The sequence below is a fragment of the Ranitomeya variabilis genome, chromosome 4, assembly GCF_051348905.1.
Source record: "Ranitomeya variabilis isolate aRanVar5 chromosome 4, aRanVar5.hap1, whole genome shotgun sequence".
NCBI lineage: Eukaryota > Metazoa > Chordata > Amphibia > Anura > Dendrobatidae > Ranitomeya > Ranitomeya variabilis.
This window is the reverse complement of record NC_135235.1, coordinates 444316609-444334411: the sequence shown is the minus strand read 5'-3', so window position 1 is coordinate 444334411 and position 17803 is coordinate 444316609. Positions and strand designations below refer to the sequence as shown.

The window sequence follows — 17803 nt, the reverse complement described above, 5'->3', positions numbered from 1 at the left end:
GGGGCCTTATGTCGCTGGTCGACACCTGTCTTTGATTCATTCTCCAGACATATGCCATCAGAGGACACTGGTGACCCCCATATGCACATTAGATGGTTAGCAGGACAGTCATCTAATGGATATGACCACCTTAATGTATGTTCTGTCCGTGCTCTCAAGGTGGCCAAACAAGATTGTGACCTAAGGGTATGTTTCCACGTTCAGGAAACGCTGCGTGTTTGACGCTGTGTAGAGCCGCAGCATCAAACACGCAGCATCCAGATGTTACAGCATAGTGGAGGGGATTTCATGAAATCCTGTCTCCACTATGCGGTAAAACACGCAGGCGGCAGACCCGCGTAAACGGACATGCGGCGCGTCTTTTCAGAACGCAGCATGTCTGTTTACAAAGCGGCGACGCTCCATCGCCGCCCCGTAAATTTACCATAGACTATCATTAGATGCGATAAAATCACATCTAATGATTAGTCACATGCGTAGAAACTGTGTAAATGCAGCTTACTACGCATGTCTGCCGGCTCGCCTGTCCCGCCGCCGGAAGTCCCTCGTCCACTGCAGTTCTCGCGATAACTTATGTTATCGCGAGAACTGCCGTGCACGTGACCGGGATTTATCTCCGGTCACTAGTCTGGTTCTCGCAAACAGCTGATCAGCTGATTGTGAGAACGCTGTAGTGTAGGTGATCGCTGGAGTGGAGAGTTATCTCCGGCGATCATCTACAGGCTCTGCTACATCTAGATGTCAGGCATCCAGATGTAGCAGAGCTGGACTCGTCTAGACTGTGTGCACATACAACACACAACATACACCATGCAGCATGCGACAACATGCGACATGCAGCATACTGTACATACATACAGAACATGCAACATTCATAACATACATACAATACATACATATAGACATACAGTACATTAAACATAGAGTACATACTCACCATCACCTTGTCACCTTGATCCCCAAAGCCATTGTCACCTGTAACAAATTATAAAATAATAAACAAACACTATACTCCCTGATCCGCAGATATCCAATTAAAACGAGTGTCCCACGACGATCTCCCGTGGACAGCATCAGCTGATGCGACCGCTCTCCAGGGGCTCCAGGAATACAATGATGGAAGGTATCCTTCCGCACTGTATTCCTCTGCCACTGTAAAAAATAGTCCCTAGTCTAACTTGTGGCTCTGCTGTGTGAGAAAGTTCCCATGCAGCAATGCCATAAAGTGAGACTCTGAACTAAGGTAACCTCAGTGATGCACTGCAGGAGCCATTGTCTCCTGTCAGTGTGTCACTGGAGGTCTATAGAGCAGTGACATCACCCGATGTCACTATTCTATAGGGGAGATTATCGTGGGACACTCGTTATTAATTGGACTACGGCGGAAAGTAAGTATACGGTTGGTTTATTATTTTAATTTTTTATGCAGGCCATCGAGTATGGTAAGTATGGTAAAATTAAGAATATTAAAATACTTTTTGTATTTTTGCGGTGTCTTTATTTTTTTTTTACCCCTTTCACTACTCTAGGATTAATAATGGATAGGCATCTTATTGACGCCTCTCCATTATTAACCAGGCTTAATGTCACCTTATAATAGCAAGGTGACATTAACCCCTTATTACCCCATATCCTACTGCTACAGGGGAGTGGGAAGAGAGGGGCTGAGTGCCGGAATTGGAGTCTTACAGACTCGCCATTTCTGGGGTGGCTGGGGGCTGTTATTTGTATCCGGGGGGGGGGGGGCAATATCCATGGCCCCTCTCTAGGCTATGAATATCAGCCCGCAGCTGTCTGCGTAGCCTTTCTGGCTATAAAATATAGGGGGACCCCACATCATTTTTTTGGGGGGTCCCCTTAATTTAATAGCCAGTAAAGGCTACGCAGACAGCTGCGGGCTGATATTCATAGCCTAGAGAGGGGCCATGGGTATTGCTCCCTTCCCAGGCTACAAATATTGGCCCCCAGCCGTCGGCTTTCCCCCTCTGGCGCAGAAAATTGCGCAGGAGCCCACGCCATTACATTTTTTCAATTTTTTATTTTTTTTAATTAAACATATTGCGTTTAAGGCCGGCGTCAAAACCCGGCCGCGGGCACTCAGGACCGGAGCGTTCAGCTGCATAGAAATACATGCAGCCGCACGCTCCACTTTCGAGTGCCGGTGGCAGTGCCAGGTATTGAAGCGAGAGACTTGTGAGTTTCTCGCGAGTGTGACCCCAGCCTAACGCAGATTACTAACGCGCTGGCACTCGGGAGTGGAGCGTACAGCTGTATAGAAATACATGCAGCTGCACGCTCCGCACCCTAGTGCCGGCGGCAGTGCCAGGTATTAAGATGCGAGACTTGTCCGAGTTTCGTGCTTGTATGATCCATCTATCGTATCTATCTATCAATCATCTGTTTATCTATTATCTATCTATCAATATATCTATCTATCGATATATTTATAGATAGATATATTGGTAGATAATAGATAGATATATCGATAGATACCATAGATAAATATGATAGACTAGATGGTGGCCCGATTCTAACGCATCGGGTATTCTAGAGTATGCATGTCCACGTACTATATTGCCCATTTACGTAGTATATTGCCCAGTCACGTAGTATATTGCCCAGTCACGTAGTATATTGCCCAGCGACGTAGTATATTGCCCAGCTACATAGTATACAGCACAGCGACGTAGGATATTGCGCAGCTACGTAGTATATTGCACAGAGCCACATAGTATATTGCACAGAGCCACATAGTATATTGCACAGCTTTGTAGTATATTGCCCAGCCTTGTAGTATATTGCCCAGCCACGTAGTATATTGCCCAGCCTTGTAGTATACAGCAGAGCCACGTAGGATATTGCCCAGTGACGTAGTATATTACCGAGGCACGTATAGGGCCAAAAAATAAAAAATAAACATACTCACCTAACGATCCGAGGGCCCCTTGTAGTGTATCATACTCACCATTCTTGTCGCTGCTCCTCGGCGTCCCGTGTCTCCTCTTCCTGGGATCCTGTGCAGATGGTAGTGGTCGGCTTCAGGAAAATGGCCGCTGGATGCTGCGCGTGCGCAGATCGAGATCGCGGCGGCCATTTTCCTGAAGCCGAGTTCCATTGCAAGTGCCAGGGCTGGTGGGAGCAGGACCTATGAAGACGTCGCGGTCACATGACCGTGACGTCACGGCAGGTCCTTGCCGCACACCAGCCCTGGGACGGGACCGCACCACAAGCTGACGCTTGTAATGGAGCGGTCCGGGGAGCGTGGCAAGGAGCGAGAAAGGCGGCGGAGGGTAAGTATAGCAGTTTTTTTTTTTTTATTTATTATTTTTAACATTACATTTTGTACTATTGATGCCGCATAGGCAGCGTCAATAGTACAAAGTTGGGGACACACAGGGTTAATAGCAGCGGTAACGGAGTGCGTTACCCGCGGCATAACGCGGTCCGTTACCGCCGGCATTAACCCTGTGTGAGCGGTGTATGCGGGCGCCGGCAGTGAGTGCGGGGAGTAAGCGGCCATTTTTTTCTGGACTGTGCGCTATCTATCTATCTATCTATCTATCTATCTATCTATCGTAGCTGTGTGTGTATATTCTTCAATGGAGTATGTAAATGAAGAGGTTGGACAAGAAATTACATCACAATTCTTTTTTTTTGTATATCTTTATTGAGCTTACAAAAACACACACAAATCCGCATTAAAAAAACGCATGAAAAACGCAGGTGACCTGCCTGTGACCTCAGGTGCAGATTTTACCTGCGTCAAATCCTGAGCAAATCCTGATGCAATCCTGACCGTGGACACATACCCGTAAGCAGTCTTTTTCCACCTGGCCAGACCCCTGTCTAATGTGTATTGTCATTTTTTGCCTGACTTCAGTTATTGTAGGAAAGATAAATCGGGCATGTCGGATTTCCAACATGTCCAATCTGCCTGAGCTGATTGATTGCAATGTAGTTACCTTTTTGGAACGTGGCCAGAGCAAGCGTGTTAAAGGGGGTTTCCATTTCCAGGAAAGTGAACCCCAAATGCTCAAAAATAAGAAACCAGGTACTTATCTTCCCTGGTCCAGCACCGGTTGCCCGCCTTTGCTCTTGTCTTAGTTTTTTGTCTGTAGCGGTGAAGTTGTAGTCATCCAGAACGGCCCCTAAACAGTGTAGCTATAGCACGGGGTGTGAGATGGTCTGTGGGGTTGTTACCTGTCATCCCCATTATTTGTCAGGTAACCTGACAGCGATCATTTTCAGCTCCACCTATAGCAAATGTATAATTCAGAGCGGTCCGGGATGGCTGTGAATAAAGGTGTACGGTGTAATGTTTACAGGGTAAGGCAGGTTCACTTCTCTCTTTTAATGTAAAATTCACTACTGTTATTTCTACTTGTTTTCTAGGTTCCCCTGCCCCTATTCCCCGACTCTATCCCTCCCCACCCCAGCCATGGCAGGTGAAATCACAGACACGGGGGAGCTCTATTCTCCATTTGTAAGTATTACAGTCATGCTTGTGTGACATGGAGTAATAAATAATAATAATCTTTATTTATATAGCCCCAACATATTCCGCAGCGCTTTTCAGTAGGTTACTAATGATAACGGTTTTTAATTTGTTCAGTGTCTGTATTCTCTGCATTCCGCACAAACCACATGTGATTTCTCCCATGTGATAGGAATATTAGGAACCCCAGTGATTTTCCTGTGTGATTTGTAGCACAGGCTTCATGAGCAGTCTGTTCCTATAAGGTGTAATTCACAATAGAACATATAGCCAGTGAGAGTCCTTCCATCTGGTCACCCCGAGAAATGGTGTTTTTATGCAACATATCATGTTATACTTACCGTACGTATCTCAATATGTGTGCGTCTTACATGGAAAACCAGAACCAGGGACTTGTTAGGACGTCTCGATGGGACGCCCACTAATTCTAAGATTAAAGTGTTTATGAAGCTCCACCTTGGACCTTCAGAGATCTTGAGAAGGAAGTAGCGGTGGGGCTCCACACTGAGATTTTATCACATGTAGCTGTAGGACTACCATAAACCTTGCACAGGTTTTACTGCTGTGTAAGGGGTAACCGTTATGATTGTGGAGACTGCCGCTACCAGAGGAAGAGGGCTTGAACTCTAGTGCCACCTACGGGACGCAGTGATCATTAACCCCTTAGTGGCCGGGCCAAATTTTTAAAATCTGACCAGTGTCACTTTATGTGGTAATAACTCTCTGGACTGCTTAAACAAATCCTAGTGATTCTGAGATTTTTTTTTTTCAATGACACATTGTACTTTATGTTAATGGTAAATTTGTGTCGACATTTTCTGCGTTCATAAAAATATCAGAAATTTAGCAAAAATGTTAAAAAAAAAAAAAAAAGTAGCGATTTTTCAAACTTTTAATTATTCAATTGATCTAGATAGTCATATCACGTAAAAACATTAATAAATAACGTTTTCTCATGTCTTCTTTACATCAGCACCATTTGCCAAATCTTGTTTTATTTTGTTAGACGTTTAGAAGGTCTAAAAATGTAGCAGTGATTTTTTCAAGGAAATTTACAAAACTTATTTTGTTAGGGACCTGTTCAGTTTTGAACTGACTTTGAGTGTCATACATATTGTAAACCCCCAAAAAACATACCAGGATGGGGATGAGGAGCCATGCAGCAAGGATGGGGATGAGGAGCCATGCAGCAAGGATGGGGATGAGGAGCTATGCAGACAAGGATGGGAATGAGGAGCCATGTAGACAAGGATGGGGATGAGGAGCCATGTAGACAAGGATGGGGATGAGGAGCCATGCAGACAAGGATGGGGATGAGGAGCCATGCAGACAAGGATGGGGATGAGGAGCCATGCAGACAAGGATGGGGATGAGGAGCCATGCAGATAAGGATGAGGGGCCATGCAGACAAGGATAAGGATGAGGGGCCATGCAGACAAGGATGGGGATGAGGAGCCATGCAGACAAGGATGGGGATGAGGAGCCATGCAGACAAGGATGGGGATGAGGAGCCATGCAGACAAGGATGGGGATGAGGAGCCATGCAGACAAGGATGGGGATGAGGAGCCATGCAGACAAGGATGGGGATGAGGAGCCATGCAGACAAGGATGGGGATGAGGAGCCATGCAGACAAGGATGGGGATGAGGAGCCATGCAGACAAGGATGGGGATGAGGAGCCATGCAGACAAGGATGGGGATGAGGAGCCATGCAGACAAGGATGGGGATGAGGAGCCATGCAGACAAGGATGGGGATGAGGAGCCATGCAGACAAGGATGGGGATGAGGAGCCATGCAGACAAGGATGGGGATGAGGAGCCATGCAGACAAGGATGGGGATGAGGAGCCATGCAGACAAGGATGGGGATGAGGAGCCATGCAGACAAGGATGGGGATGAGGAGCCATGCAGACAAGGATGGGGATGAGGAGCCATGCAGACAAGGATGGGGATGAGGAGCCATGCAGACAAGGATGGGGATGAGGAGCCATGCAGACAAGGATGGGGATGAGGAGCCATGCAGACAAGGATGGGGATGAGGAGCCATGCAGACAAGGATGGGGATGAGGAGCCATGCAGACAAGGATGGGGATGAGGAGCCATGCAGACAAGGATTGGGATAAGGAGCCATGCAGACAAGGATAAGGATGAGGGGCCATGCAGACAAGGATGGGGATGAGGAGCCATGCAGATAAGGATGAGGGGCCATGCAGACAAGGATGGGGATGAGGAGCCATGCAGACAAGGATGGGGATGAGGAGCCATGCAGACAAGGATGGGGATGAGGAGTCATGCAGACAAGGATGGGGATGAGGAGCCATGCAGACAAGGATGGGGATGAGGAGCCATGCAGACAAGGATGGGGATGAGGAGCCATGCAGACAAGGATGGGGATGAGGAGCCATGCAGACAAGGATGGGGATGAGGAGCCATGCAGACAAGGATAAGGATGAGGGGCCATGCAGACAAGGATGGGGATGAGGAGCCATGCAGACAAGGATGGGTGATGAGGAGCCATGCAGACAAGGATGGGGATGAGGAGCCATGCAGACAAGGATAAGGATGAGGGGCCATGCAGACAAGGATGGGGATGAGGAGCCATGCAGCAAGGATGGGTGATGAGGAGCCATGCAGACAAGGATGGGGATGAGGAGCCATGCAGACAAGGATGGGGATGAGGGGACAATGCATACCCGGCTTATACTTGAGTCAATACGTTTTTCGTAGCAAAATTAGGTGCCTCGGCTTATACACGAGTATGTACGGTAAGTATTACATCGCTGGATTCAGCCTCTTTGCCTACATTATGCCGCTCTCAGATTAGGTAGCAAAATATGACAAGATTCCATATAAAGGGTCAGTATTGACTTGACTAGAAATCAAGTCCTTTTCCTCTCTGAAGTGGCAATTTTCAGGTTTTACCGTCGTCATGGGCCTACATAAAGTAGGGGCATAGACTGACTTTGTGGATACCACCCACGAGCTAAGTGTGGATTTTATTCTATTCAGTGAATCTAAGGTGAAGATCCATAACATTGATATATATTTTTTAAACAATGGGATTTGGTACAATCTCCTGCACTTTGCCGATACTGCACTGCTAATGTTTCACCCTTTTGCAAAGGAAATGATTGGCCCTGTCACTCCCGATCACTGCATGTTTTTAGGAGTCTGAAGGCGCCATTTGGAGGGCTCGCGTGCCCATTCTTGTTATACATGGATAATCTTTCATCCGAGTGTTTTAGTGGGTATTGGTCCATTTGTCAGCCAGCTTTTAAGTGCAGTTCTACAGACGTCCATTGTCCCTACATAAAAAACTGTATCAGGCGACACAAGCTCATTCAGATATTTTCCGGAACACCATTGCCAGAGCATTTTTTGGAAACTTACAAGACGCACGTGTCTGGCAGTTTTGCAGAGCTTACTAACCAAAGGGACAATATGTTATGTACACTTCCCCAATTAAGCGACTGTTGTCAAGACATTTGCTGGCTCAGCTCCATGACTAAGGCCAGAGGTTGAGTAAAGCGGCTGACTAAGGAGGTACAAGATCTGCCTTGCTGACATCAAGAACTTGGCAGAGGCACAGTGATGAAACATAAGAAATATGTAAAATAATCATGTTCTACAATCCATAATAACCCGTCATGAATGGCCAGCTACTATGGACCCCGAAGACCCTGTATTACCATCACAAATCCAGCTGCAATCTACTGACACAGTGGGGAAATAAGTATTTGATACACTACAGATTTTGCAAGTTTTCCCATCTACAAAGAATGGAGAGGTGTGTAATATTTATCGTAGGTACACTTCAACTGTGAGAGACAGAATCTAAAACTAAAATCCAGAAAATCACTTTGTAAGATTTTTACATAATTAATTAGCATTTTATTGCATAGAATAAGTATTTGATACAATAGAAAACCAGAACTTAATATTTGGTACAGACACCTTTGTTTGCAATTACAGAAGTTAGACGTTTCATGTAGTTCTTCACCAAGTTTGCACACACTGCAGCAGAGATTTTGGCCTGCTCCTCCATACAGATCTCTAGATCTTTCAGGTTTTGGGGCTGTCGCTGGGCAACATTTGAGTTTCAGCTCCGTCCAAAGATTTCTATTGGGTTTAGGTCTGGAGACTGGCTAGGTCATGCTATGAGCTTGAAATGCTTCTTACGGAGCCACTCCTTAGTTGCCCTGGCTGTGTGTTTCAGGTCATTGTTATGCTGGAAGACCTAGCCACAACCCATTTTCAATGCTCATACTGAGGGAAGGAGGTTGTTGGCCAAAATTTGCATGACCCCATCCATCCTCCTTTCAATGCGGTGTGGTTGTCCTGTTCCCTTTGCAGAAAAGCACCCCCAAAATATGATGTTTCCCTCACCATGCTTCACGGTTGGGATGGTGTTCTTGTGGATGTACTTATCCTTCTTCTTCCTCCACATACAGCGAGTGGAGTTAATACCAAAAAGTTCTATTTTGGTCTCCTCTGATCATATGACCTTCTCCCATGCCTCATCTGGATAATCCAGATGGTCATTGGTGAATTTCAAATGAGCCTGGACATGTGCTGGTATGGGGACCTTGTGTGCCCTGCAGGATTTTAATCCATGATGGTGTACTGTGTTATTAACGATAATGTTTGACACTGTGGTCTCAGCTCTCTTCAGGTCATTGATCAGGTCTTCCCAAGTAGTTCTTTGCTGATTCCTGACCTTTCTCAGAATGATCCTTACCCCACGAGGTGAAATCTTGCATGGAGACCCAGACCGAAGAAGCTTGACAGTCCTCTCGTGTTTCTTCCATTCTCTAATAATTGTGCCAGTAGTGGTTACCTTCTCACCAGGCTTCTTGCTTATTGTCCTGTAGCCCATCCCAGCCTTGTGCAGGTCTACAATTTAGTCCCTAGTGTCCTTGGACAGCTCTTTGGTCTTGGCCATAGTGGAGAGGTTGTAGTGTGACCAGACCTCTCCATTCTTTGTAGGTGGGAAAACTTGCAAAATTGTCAATGTATCAAATACTTATCTTCCCCACTGTATATGGGTCACTGCATAAACTGCAATTTCTCTGGCAGCCTGTAAAAATCCAGATTTCCTCTGTTTGCCCTGCCATCTCTTTTTTTTTTTTTTGGAAGTGGTATTTAAGCAGTCCCACACCTTATTACAAAGTGAAGCCATCTGAAATATTAATTTCCTGTTCAAATTCTTTTTACAAATACAACTATTTTTTTCCTGCAGGTGGGCCTGATATACATGTTTAACTTAATTGTTGGCACAGGTGCCCTCACAATGCCCAAGGCATTTGCCAACGCCGGCTGGTTAATAAGTCTTATTCTCATCATCTTCTTGGCGTTTATGAGGTGAGTACACCAGCGCCATACTGTGTTATATGCTGATCTTGTGCCACCATAAACAGGAGTCAGTGTGCCAGTTTGTAGGGTACAGATTCCTAAATAGGTTTGCTGCCATGATGGATCCTTTTTTTAAAAGTCAATTCCTTTAAAGGGAATGTTCACAGTTGAGCAACACTTATCATGAGATCTATGAATATATGAACGCAGTATGCTACCCTGATTGATGGCTGCGTGCATATTTCCCCACAAATATATTGTAAAATTGGTATGCTATGCTATAACTTACTGTTCTGTGAGTTTCTTACCACTTGGACTATCTGTCATGAGTTTTTTGGACTAAATATATATTTTTGTTAAAGGGGCTGTCCAGTCTAAAATTACAAGTCTGCAGTCACTGTGACTGCAGACTTGTGAATCGTCCCAGCACATACTCTCGGCCACGTGTCCACCGTTCTGGCCGCTGACACAGGCAAATCCTTACGACGTGTGTGTGCTCTGGCAGGATTCACAAATCTGCAGTGACAGTGTCATTTAGGCCAGACAACCCCTTTAAATCTATTGTCTCTCACATATGTGGTGTTTAGTATGCATTTGTTGCATTACGGAGTTGTCCAGAATTAGAAAAACATAGCTGTTTTTGTTTAAAAAATGGCAGCACACCTGTGCACGTGTGTAGGTTGTCGTAACTCGGCCCTATTCGTTTCATTCAAGCTGGACTGCAGTACCAGACTTGACCTGTGGACAAGTGGGGTGCTGTTTGAGACCATTTAAAAAAAAAAAAAATCCTGCACAACAATGGCCATTTATGTGAGCGTGGCCCTATTTCACATTTACATTAGCCTTTCTTGCTAACTTGGTGATATTTCTCTCTTCTAGCTATATGACAACAACCTTTGTTGTTGAAGCTATGGCTGCTGCTAATGCCCAGCTACGCTGGAAGAGATGGGAGAAAGAGGTGGTGAGTTCAGTGTCTGTAAAATAATCAAATGTTTTGTTGCTTAAAGGGAATCGGCAGTACTCTAAACTACTTCTATGCGTCTGTGGCTCTGTCGAAGACAAGTCTACCAATACCTGTACATGGCCAGTCTGTTCCTCCATTACTGAGAAATCAGTGTTTGAATTGATATATAAACAAGGCTAAGGATCTGAAGCCTCGGTCACTCCAGCTCTCTTTCCTGATCAGCGACACCTGCTCCTGCTTAGCTGATTGCTCCTTTGTCTGAAGTCACACAGCATAGAGGCTGTCAGCCAATCAGGAGGAGGCGGTGCTGGAGTGACAATGGCTTCAGATCTACCATAGCTCTTCAGCCTCATTTGCATATCAATTCACACATTGATTTTTCAGTAATGGGGGATTTGACTGGCCATATAAAGGTATTGCTGGACTTGTTTTTGAAAGATCTACATGTGCATATAAATAGTTTTGGGGTGAAAACCCGCTGACATTCCTTTTAAAAGAGATTGTCTAGTGAAAACAAGTTATCATCTATTCATAAGATAGGTGATAAGTTATCGATCCATTGTGATCCGCATTGACCAGGAGAACAGAGAAATTTCCTTTAAAAAAGCCTTAGGTTATGTGCACACGTTCAGGATTTTTTGCAGAAATTTCCTGAGCAAAACAGGACATTTTCTGCAAGAAATCCGCATGCGTTTTTCTCACGTTTTTACCGCGTTTTTGGTGCGGTTTTTTTGCTAATTTTTCCGGAGGTTCCCAATGCAATAATATAGTGGGAAATCCGCAAAAAATCCACAAAATTAATGAACATGTTGTGTTTTTTACCATGATGTGTTTTTTTCGCAGAAAAAAACGCATCATGTGCACAAAAATTGCGGAATGCATTCTAAATGATGGGATGCATAATGTATGTGTTTTTTTCGCGTTTTTATAGCGAAAAAAGCGCGACAAATCTGTGTGCACACAGCCTTAAAACATTCTCTCTCTCTCTCTCTCTCTCTCTCTCTCTCTCTCTCTCACTTACTCACTCTCTCTCATTATTCTGGCATTTGGCAAATATTAATAATTATGGTAATCCTAATTGGCCTACAGTGGGAAATGTTTATTCTGATTTCATGTCAGATAGTGAGAAAAACTTGTTCATGTGTATTTTTATATAGTGTATGTAAACTTCTCCAGGTGAGCTGACTATCTTTTGGTTTTTTTTTGTGGATATATATGTAAACTTCTGGTTACAACTGTGTGTGTGTGTGTGTATGTGTATGTGTATATGTATATATATATATATATATATATATATATATATATATATATATATATATATATATATATATATATATATATATATATATATATATATATATATATTTTATATATATATATATATATATATATATATATATATTTTATATATATATTTTATATAGATAGATATATAGATAGAGATATATATTGTGAATCTACATTTTCTAACTTGGTTGTAAAATATACTATGTCTGTTTTATTGGCTATTATTAACAATCTTCCTTTTTGTTTCATTTCTTCCAGAGTGTAAAGACAATCAGTTTGGAATATCCATTTGGGAAACCTAAGTGATCATAAGATAATCATAAGCCAAACAGGATGTGAAATTTTTTTTAAGAAAAGGGCAAAGCTGTCAATAAACTGTTATACATAAGAGCTTAAAAGTAAAAAAAAAAAAAACATTAATACAAGGTGATCTCCTAAAAATATCTGTAAAGTAATGTATGGAATAGTTTTTTTTCTCTGACCTAGGGTCTTGTCTCCTTTTTCCTTTGTTACTCTGGTACTCCATTTACTTGCTTTTTTTTATATTATAATATATATGTAAGAAGGTACCGTACATATGATGTACATGGAATATGTAACGATAATACATACAGTTGGTGTGTAGTTTTCCTGGTAATATCAGATCATGATATAGGAGTTCAGAATCCACCCAGATTTGTCTCGTCTTTGACAAATGGTTACTTTCAGGAAGCTGACTCCTCTGAAAACTCTGATAATGAATCTTTGTCCCCTGATGGGTATGAAAATTCTGAAGTCCAGCCTATCCTTTCAGTGCGTGAGTATCTATCCTAAAAATCTATGAACCTCTTTAGGAGGCTAAACAAATATTTTTCACATTTCTTTTTCTCTTCCAGAGCGTCGTGGCTTGTCAGACCCATATGAAATCATGGAACGGGTGGAAATGGGACAGATGGCTTCCATGTTTTTTAATAAAGGTATGAATTTGGCATCGTACAGATATAACGATTTTCCACTTTACAGTATATTATAATGTAAATAATTTATTGGCAATTTATCTGCTGTAAATCTTCTTTATGCCAAAAGGTGGCAGTACTTTTCTGTGTTATATGCGTTATTTCACCATGGGCTGAATTACTGAACAGTGAAATTGGATAGTAGATTTTTCTGTGTCTGGTTCATCCTTCTATGAATTATATGATGTATATTACACTTATTTATCAGAGCCGCCTTTCCTTTTCTTTATTATAAATTCAGTTTACTTTTTAGCTTGACTGTTGCCTGCTAAACTTTTTTTTTTTTTTAAATAAACCCTACTGGGTTATTTGTACGTAGTCTATAATAACCAAATCCTTTCCATGGTAGAAATCCGCTCTCCATGCACTAGTCTTACTACACAGCTTATGCATATGATCAGCAGGCAAACCTGCAGTGTAAAGCATGGGGAGACAGAGGCCAAAAAGCCTGATCTTCAAATAGATGTTGGATTTCAAACTACCTAAGACTCCCTGTAGGACCGGCTGATGGAAGCACTTTATATTGTCCCTGAATTTGGACTAGTGCCTATCACCTCTATTATGTTCATGCCACGGAACGCATGTTGCTAAATAAAGTTTCTTTTTCCAGGACCTCCCTTCTCACAGCACCACCAGGAGGTAGTCCTTCTTATCCTTGATAGGGACAGGAACACAGAAGAAGTTAAATAGCCCCTCCCAACCACCACCCTTCAGTGTTTTTCCTGTCCCTATCAGAGGAGCACATATGTGGATTTTATTCTCCCGGTGTAATAGGCTGTGCAGGATCCATACCCGAACTCAAGAGCCATGCTGATACTCTTTGGAATGGAAAAATAAAACAAAACACGGCACTCTGCTGGTTGTGGGTGTCAGTGCTCAAGTAGGGTATCCCACCCTTAATAGCAAATATCCAAAATAACTCGGCACTCAATCATGAAGAGAAGAAAATTTAATTCATTTTGCATCCAGACATAGAACCAATTGTTTTGTTGAACGTTTTCGGTCCAAGATGGACCTTCCTCAGAAGCGCTCTGGGCTCGTACTGCCGTGTCCGGGATGCGCACTGCGATGGCCGGGTGCCGGCAGGAACGCACAGCAGGATAACTTGCTCCCGGGCAATTCCGGTGGAGCGCACAGACCACGTCATTGCTATGCACGCCGATGATGCGGCTTCCAGGGATGTCTGCACAGGCCGAGGGTCATGTGGCCAGCAGGCAGCCGGAGAGATCGTTGCCGGATACCTGCGTCCTTTTCCTGCGCTCCATCGTGCGTTCCTGGTGGAGCACATGCAATACAGATGGAAACACCTGCGGAAATCTCTGTTCGGAATTGGCAACAGATGGGGCTCAGAAGGACCTGACAAATCAGATGTCCTAAAGCCGGGTAAGACGGACTACTTAAGGTTAGGGGGTAGCTGGCAGCAATCTTACCTTACCATGGAAGGGAAAATTGCTAGCCGTTCGGATGTCCAGTCCATATAGCCATCCCTGAATCATGTGAGTGATGCGTGTTAAGTCACGTTATCTGCCACTACCCAAATAGCCTACAGGGTTCTTTATGTATTGTTTTTTGGTCAAGGAGACGCCTAGGCTGTCCACCTCAGCGGCCAAAAGGAAGGCTAATAGATGTGCGAAAAAACTCTTGTGAGGATTGCATTGCTAAGTTACTTAGAGAAGGGCAGGCCTCATTTCTAATCAGCATGAAATCCATGATTAGGGAAGAAGTACAGAGTACAGTTTCCGCTCTGACACCATCTCATTCCCCTCGACTTAAAAGACCCAGGTGGGATGAAGACCCAAGTTCAGAGGAAGGAGAATTGTCTTTCTACTCTGATCCTGACAAAGGCAAAATTTACACAGCATTACTTCCTGAGGAAAGGAAATACTTATTTTCCTCTGAAAATACGAATATACTCTTACAAGCCGTCAGAGGTACCATGAAAATTGAGGTCTCCGCTGAACCGCTGACGGTTGAGGACGAAATGTATGGGGGTTTAAGAGCCCATAGAAACGGTCTTCCCAGTGAATAATCACATCACAGGAATGATACTGGAAGAGTGGGAAGACGTGGGAAAAAAGTTGGTCGTTCTGAGAGACTTTAAATATTGTCTCCTCTTTGATCCAGACGAGACCAAGGTATGGGAAACAGTCACAAAGACTGATATACCAGTAGCGAGGGTCTCCAAAAAAACAGCTATTCCCTTTGAGGACTCCTCTAGCCTTAAAGATCCGATGGACAAAAGATCAGAAGATTTCCTTAAAAAGACCTGGGAATCATCTTCAGCTATTATAAAGGCGAACATAGCAGCCACTTCAGTAGCCAGGTCAATAAGCCTCTGGGTTGAGGAGTTAGAGGGTCATATAAAGAACAAGACTCCTAGAGATGAAATGCTGAGATCGCTACCATTGCTGAAAATGGCAACCAACTTCATTTTGGACGCCTCAGCAGAGTCAGTTCCGTTTTCCGTAAGAAATAGTGCACTGTCGAATGCAGCGAGGCAAGCTTTATGGCTAAGATCATGGTCAGGGGATAACTTATTTTTTGACTGGGTATGTTCAATTCCCTTCTCCGGCCTACAGGTGTTCGGGCCAGTGCTGGATGAGTTACTAGAGAAGGCGTCTGATAAAAATCAGATTTCCCTGAAGAGAAGCCGAAAGGGATGCCTGCCTTTCGGAGAACTCGCCCTCATCCCAGACAGGACTATAGAGGGAAAGGGAAGTCGGGCAGGTGGAGCTACCCCAAGGGTGGTAGAGGGAGAGGCTCCTTTCTGAACCAAGGACCGAGACCCAGCAGACAATGATGCAAGGACTGTTGGGAGGGGAGGCTTCAATACTTCCTTGGGGGCTGGCAGGAAATTTCCAAAAATAAGTGGATCCTGTAGACAGTCGCTCAGGGGTACAGAATAGAGTTCACTTAGTTGCCTCCCAGAAGATTCTGTTTAACTTCTGCCCAGTCCCCTTCAGTCCAAAAGAGACTCTTAAAAGACATAAGGGAGCTTATAGACTCGCAGGTCGTAGTTCGGGTACCACGGTCCCAACAATATCAGGGACACTATTCAAGTCTGTTCTCCATAAAGAAGCCAGGAGGAGAGTTCCAAACAATCATTAATCTGAAACCACTAAATCGGTGGGTACTTTACAAACAGTTCAAGATGGAGTCATTGAAATCAGTCATACCTCTGATAGGAAAGGACTCAGTGATGAGCACACCAGATCTGAAGAGCGCCTACTGTCACGTACCCATCCATACCTCGCACCAGAAGTACCACAGGTTTGCCACAGCACAAATGGCAAGCAATCAGGAAAGAAATGTGAGCTATCCAGTAATGGAAGTGGATTCTGATCAGTAAAGCAATGAGGATCCTGGATCTAATGACCTCATGCATCTGCAGCATTCAACGGAGTCAATTCTATTTGCAGCGGGAAGTCCTTTCAGCCTGGGACGGCGGAGACACGTCACTAGACAAGAAAATAATATTATCCGAGGCGGCAAAGGAGTCTCTGTCCTGGTGGACCCGGATAGCAAACCTCGGGGAAAAAAAGAAAGTCCCTGGAAAGTTTCACCATGCGTAAGCATCACTACTGATGCAAGCCACAGGGGTTGGGGAGCCCATATAGAAGGGGCGTTACTTTCAAGGAACACGGCCCGCATCAATGCACCTTGGCCTAAAGCTGGGATATGGAGCTGGCGTATGGTTTCCCACCAATCTCATTGAAACCGAGAGTATTGAGGAAAATCCAGGAGAGCCAGGTGACAGTGATTCTAATAGTTCCCTACTGGCCCAAAAGAAGCTGGTTTTCCTTATTGAACTGGACGTCGTTAGAAGATCCAATACTCTTGCCAACAATGCAGGACCTTCTAATTCAGGGCCCACTTTACCATTAGAACCTAGGAATGCTACACCAGTCAGCCTGAATCCTGAGAGGGAGATCCTGAGGTCAAAAGGACTGTCAGATTCAGTCATCTCTACAATCCAAAAAAGCAGGAAGCCGGTAACTTCGGCTATATATCTCAAGATCTGGAAGAAAGTTTGTTCTCAAAGTAGAATTCCAGTCTCCATCACTTCAGGTCCAGATATTCCTCAGATATTAGACTTCCTACAATCAGGGTTTGACAAACGTTTAAGACCCGGTACTTTAAAGGTACAGATATCAGCTCTGGGGTCATTCTTTGATTATCCGCTAACCATTTTTCCCTGGATAGTGAGATAATTTTGCTAAATCTATTCAGAGTCTTAAACCTACGATACGGAGCTTGGCAGCTCCATGGGATCTCGGTCTAGTCTTGAACGTCTTGTGCAGGAGGCCATACTAACCTTTAGATCAGGCCGACCTAAGATCTGTATTACTCAAAGCAGTCTTCCTGGTAGCAATAACGTCAGCAAGTCGTATAGGCAAGATTCAGGCCTTTTCTACAAAAGACCCATACTTAAAGATTCGAGAGCAAAGTATCATCTTAAGACTGGATCCGGCGTTCCTTCCTAAAGTAGTTACTGACTTACGACCCGCAGAGTTTAAGAGATCGTCTTGCCTTCTTTCTGCCAAAATTATAGTAATGAGAAGGAACTCTCACTCCACTCCCTGGATGTGAGGAGGACAGTTCTACAGTGCTTAAAACTCACGGAAAGCTGGAGAATGGACTCAAACCTGTTCGTCCAATATGCAGGAAGAAACGGGTCGAAAACATCAAAATCTACGCTCGCTAGGTGGA

The 17803-nt window shown here is 44.1% G+C and overlaps 1 protein-coding gene across 2 annotated transcripts in view; it reads left to right on the top strand.

Annotated features, from left to right (window-relative positions):
* SLC38A12 (solute carrier family 38 member 12) overlaps window positions 1-17803 on the top strand; it is a 37225-nt gene that overhangs the window by 5132 nt on the left and 14290 nt on the right. Inside the window, exons 1-6 of one of the 2 annotated variants that reach the window (XM_077251498.1) lie at window positions 3178-3290; window positions 4393-4483; window positions 9735-9856; window positions 10727-10805; window positions 12807-12894; window positions 12974-13054. In XM_077251498.1, coding sequence (XP_077107613.1) covers window positions 4439-4483; window positions 9735-9856; window positions 10727-10805; window positions 12807-12894; window positions 12974-13054 — 415 coding nt within the window. In that variant the 5' untranslated portion in view covers window positions 3178-3290; window positions 4393-4438. Of the gene's footprint in view, window positions 1-3177; window positions 3291-4392; window positions 4484-9734; window positions 9857-10726; window positions 10806-12806; window positions 12895-12973; window positions 13055-17803 lie in introns of those variants that run through there. The other variant, XM_077251497.1, reaches the window with a different exon arrangement.